This window comes from Sinocyclocheilus anshuiensis, unplaced genomic scaffold, assembly GCF_001515605.1.
Source record: "Sinocyclocheilus anshuiensis isolate Anshui unplaced genomic scaffold, SAMN03320099.WGS_v1.1 scaffold1154, whole genome shotgun sequence".
Taxonomy (NCBI): domain Eukaryota; kingdom Metazoa; phylum Chordata; class Actinopteri; order Cypriniformes; family Cyprinidae; genus Sinocyclocheilus; species Sinocyclocheilus anshuiensis.
In genome coordinates, this window is record NW_015542345.1 from 2,751,219 (window position 1) to 2,755,825 (window position 4,607).

At 33.3% G+C, this 4,607-nt stretch overlaps 1 protein-coding gene across 2 annotated transcripts in view; it reads right to left on the reverse strand.

Moving 5' to 3' along the window:
- LOC107691338 (fibulin-2-like) overlaps nt 1-4,607 on the reverse strand; it is a 52,718-nt gene that overhangs the window by 16,607 nt on the left and 31,504 nt on the right. The window contains exon 9 of one of the 2 annotated variants that reach the window (XM_016489892.1): nt 2,221-2,361. The exons of the other annotated variant lie outside the window; for it this stretch is intronic. Within the exon in view, the coding sequence (XP_016345378.1) occupies nt 2,221-2,361 (141 nt within the window). The remainder of the gene's footprint in view (nt 1-2,220; nt 2,362-4,607) is intronic. 2 annotated transcript variants of the gene reach the window in all.

The window sequence follows — 4,607 nt, forward strand, 5'->3', positions numbered from 1 at the left end:
TTCCGTACTCAGGGAACCATGGTTACATAAGTAACCTGAGACGTCTTCACTGTAGATTATTGGGTGGCACATATTTTTTTACAAATAAATAATTTTCTCTAAGTGTATGTTCTTGTTCATTATTACATGTCTAAACAGTAAAGTATGTAGTAATTTATACATTTTTTAAAGTTACAGTAACATTACAATGCAGTGTTCAACCATTTATAATTTTTCATCATATAGTGTTTTTTACAGTTTATGGAGTTAACGGGTTTTTACTGTAGCATTTTTTTTTAGTAAAATTACAACCATTTATTACAGTTTACATGACAAGAGGACATAGTTCACCCTAAATTAAAAATTATCTCATCATTTACTCACCATTATGTCATTCCAAACCTGTATGATTTTTTTTCCTGTGGAAGATAAAGATGATATTTTGAGATATTATTTTTTATCTATTTTATGTTATACAGTAAAAAAAGGTCATACAGGTTTGGTTTGGAATGACATGAATGTAAGTAAATGATGACAGAATTTTCATTTTTGAGTTGACAATCAAGGTCACACATTTAAAGGTCCACACTTTAGTTGCCAGGTAAGTGAGATCACTATGAGATCTCTGTGATTCTTTTGTAAAGGTTCCTGATTTAGCCCCAAAAGTCACACAGAAAGCATCACTGACACCCTCTTGCACTCTGTCTTGCACCCAGCACAAAAGTGTCAACAAGCTGCCTCATCAACATACACGGGCAGTGGCACTTATTCAAAAAATTTGCTTTATCATAACAATATGGTGAACTGCCTTCAAAATGCGGTGCTCTGAAATGCATTAGAGGATATGTATGGGATGAATAATGCATTTCTGTAGACTGGAGGCAAAGGGGAGTGGGTTAGTGCTATTGTAAAGGGATGTGACTGCAGTGCAAGCTATCAGGATTATGGTCTGTCAACATTATTTCTACATCAGTGGTGCTGGCATGATTGATAGGGGTTAAGATGAGAGGGTGATGATGACCGCCCAAGATGGTTGCAAGCTTGGGTTCACCTTTTGTCTAAATTCCTGCCTTTATTTATAAGTCAGTGTTGTTGTTTTAACTAAAACTATTAAAACTGTTTTTGTTCATTTAAATAAAGCTGAAATAATATATTGTACATTACAAATATTATGGCCTCTTCGACAAATTGCTTTTGTTCGCTTTGGATAAAAGCATGTAAACTTAGACAAAAATTAGAAACGTTGCCTTGGTAATTAACTGAAATAAATAAGATTAAGTCAAAGTACTAAAACTGAAATAAAAATAAAAATAAAAGCTAAATAGAAGTAATTAAAAACCTAAAAGGAAAAACAAAAGTTTGTAAAAGTAAATTACTAAAGCATAAACAATTTGAAACGAAAACTGAAAATTAAAAAAATAGAGCTAATTATAATAAATACTAATGTAGCTGATAAAGCTAATGTTAATAAATATTATAATAGGATATAAATAATACTAAAATAACATTATGGACATGCACACACATTTGCATATTTTCATTATGGGAGCACTAAGTAATATATAAATACAATTATATTATATATAAAATATAAAATAATTAATTAAAATGCATTCAAGCATTAAACAATAGATTATATATTAAATTATAACACTAATATTAATATATAAATAATAACATAAAAAAAGGAGGGTGGGATTTATCAATAAACAATGATTAAATAGTGACAGCACTTTCATTTTTGGAGCACTGTTCCTTTAAGAGCATATGTTTAACATGCATGCTCATTAGTATTATTATCAATCATTTTGAACCTAACAACACCATTAAAAAATGTAAAAACTAATTTTCAAAGCCTAATCCCACACTTCTCTGTCTAGCTGCTCCCTATTTGGTTTAGAGGCCGATTCAAGATGCCCATTAACCACCTCAAGAATCAAACTGTTTTGTAATAGATTGAGACATTTGTGTATGCTAACCACTAATGCCTGCTATGTTTTTGGTTATGTCTGGAGGAAGGCAACACAAATTCGGCGGGGCCCCACAGCTTCTGGTGAGAAATCGGCGCAAACATAATACCCATAATGCAACCATATGTATGTGAGTTAGTTGTAAGAGCATGCCGATGAGCTTTTGTATTTCCTCCTTGAGTGTTAGTGAGTGTTTATCTGGGCAAGCACTGGACAAACATGTCCAACAGTGAGCTAAAACAGTCTCACGGTGCCAGTTGAAACCTCTTACCCACACAATCTCTATTCTGGTTGTGAATAAAGCCCTCATCGCACATCTCATTCAGCATCATACACTGGTAGGAGCCCTCCCGGTTCACACACACCTCGTCCCGAGAGCAATTGTGTCTGCCGCTCGTGCATTCATTCACATCTATGATACACATAACAGTTTAGTTGAAGAAAGAACACACACATAACACATACACGCCACCTCCACCATCATAAAGTTGTACTAGCATTTTATGAGGTGTGAGATCAGATCAGGTTTTGTTTCTAATAGTGAGGTTTGCTCTCAATTAATCAACCATTTTATTGTTGTTTGAAGTTGGTTTTCTTTGTGGCAAAATCGCATGCATGTCTGGCTTTATGATTCTATAACGTTTAATGTTTACCACGTGAATATGGCTTATGAAAAGAAACAGATGCTAGAGAAACTCCGGGGAGGATATACAGTCTCATATTTTGAGCGTGCATTTGGAAGTGTAAATGTTGATCATAAATTGAATGAAAGTTAACACTAAAACATTTCGTTAAAAAAATCCATCCAGTTTCCTGTAGAGTGTGACTTAAGTCTTTGGCTCCAGCAAAGCCAGTCAAGCTTGATTTTGTCAATATGCCAAAATGAAATCAAGGTCTCTGCCCACCCACATTCAGCATATGGGAACGCTTTGACGGAGAGACACGGAAAGAGAGAGAGAAATAAACTCTTGAAATACAGAGATAATTCAGCAGTGAAAACTGCCCTCTCAGCTGAAGCCATTTCGATTATATCATCCCTTAAACTGTTCTCACGTGCAAAAATTGCCCTGATTTACAGTTTTGTGTCTCCTGAATCAAGGTGAACATAAAGTAAAATGTGACATTCATGTTGTGCCTTTAGGCAGTTCACGTTTCAGTCCAATAAACAGTATTAATTGTTGTCGAACGTCACAGTAATTCAATATTAGCTGAAAATGGCTAGTTGTTAATTCTACATTTGCTGTAGAAGTTGAAAGCTGGTACACTGTGCAATTTTTTTTTTCTGTCCTTTACGACTGCTGCTTGTCAGATTGTAGAATATGATCTCAGTGAGATCTTGGGTAAAGGCCAAACAGACAGTGCAACATAAACAGTATTTTATGCCAGACTAGATGATATACAGCTAATATTGGTCACAACTGACAGCCCATTTAACAGTATTAACCCATGTCACATTTTGATATCCTCACTGGAATTTAAAATGGCACAATATAAAAGTCATGGAGGGGGAGGGGGAGGGGGGGTCATAGAAAAGTAATTGAAAATTTAATTAATCCAAAAAAAGTAATTAATCAAAATGTATTTATTGTTTATCATAAACACTATATTTCTCATTTTACAGTAAAAAAAAATTTTTTAAATCTAGAAAATAAAATATCTAAACATCATCAAAACAAGAAACATTTCTTTGATAAACTTGAAAAGAGAATAAAAATGTTTTTGATTAAGACTTATTTCTAAATTGCATTTATGTATTTTATTATATTTAATTAATTAATTAATTACATGTTACATTAACAGTTTTTACTGTACTATATACACACACACACACACACACACACACACACACACACTGTATACTATATACTGTAAATTAAATAAATAATTCCCCACCAACAAAATATTGTGTTTCTGATCCGGTGTAGTAACAGCTGCGCATGGCAATTTTATTAGCACCCTCCATGACAAGTTTAGTATATGGAATGGAAAGACCTTGAAATATATAATCTGCAACACTATCAGTACTGTAAATAAACATGTGGTAAAAGTGTCAGTCACTGAGGTCACTGTTTATTATTGTAGTCAGGGCTGAAGGAGAGTAATTGGTCGTGGATCAGTGAACCTGAAGGAAGCAGATCCTCAGGTAAGACTGTGATGTTCAGGCCATGAAAAATCTCTTGTCATAATCCTTTGGGTATAACTGAATGATATACATGAATGATTCAGTCCAATAAGGCAGTGTTTCCCAACCTTTTTTCAGTCACGGCACCCTTTGGAAATTTGAACAAACTTGTGGCACCCTACAAAATTAATTTTGTCACAATATTAAAATTTCTATCTTCGATATGATCATTTGAAAAGTATTGATATTCGGTACAACAGGGAAGAACTGCAGAATATAATGTCATACAGATATTTTTAATATTATTACAAAATTTTGTCCATCAATGGTGGCAATCAGTAGGCTAATTTCTAATGAAGAGACCAATTTATATGACAGATTTTAATGTAGGCTTTTATACACATGTAAACATTATTTAATTACCATTATAACTAGCTATCTCACAAATTTTTGCTCACTCAGTGTTTTTTTTATTTTACAGTGGGGTAATTTTAGCTTGATTTCAAACTTTGAATTGAATAAAAAATGACAAGTAA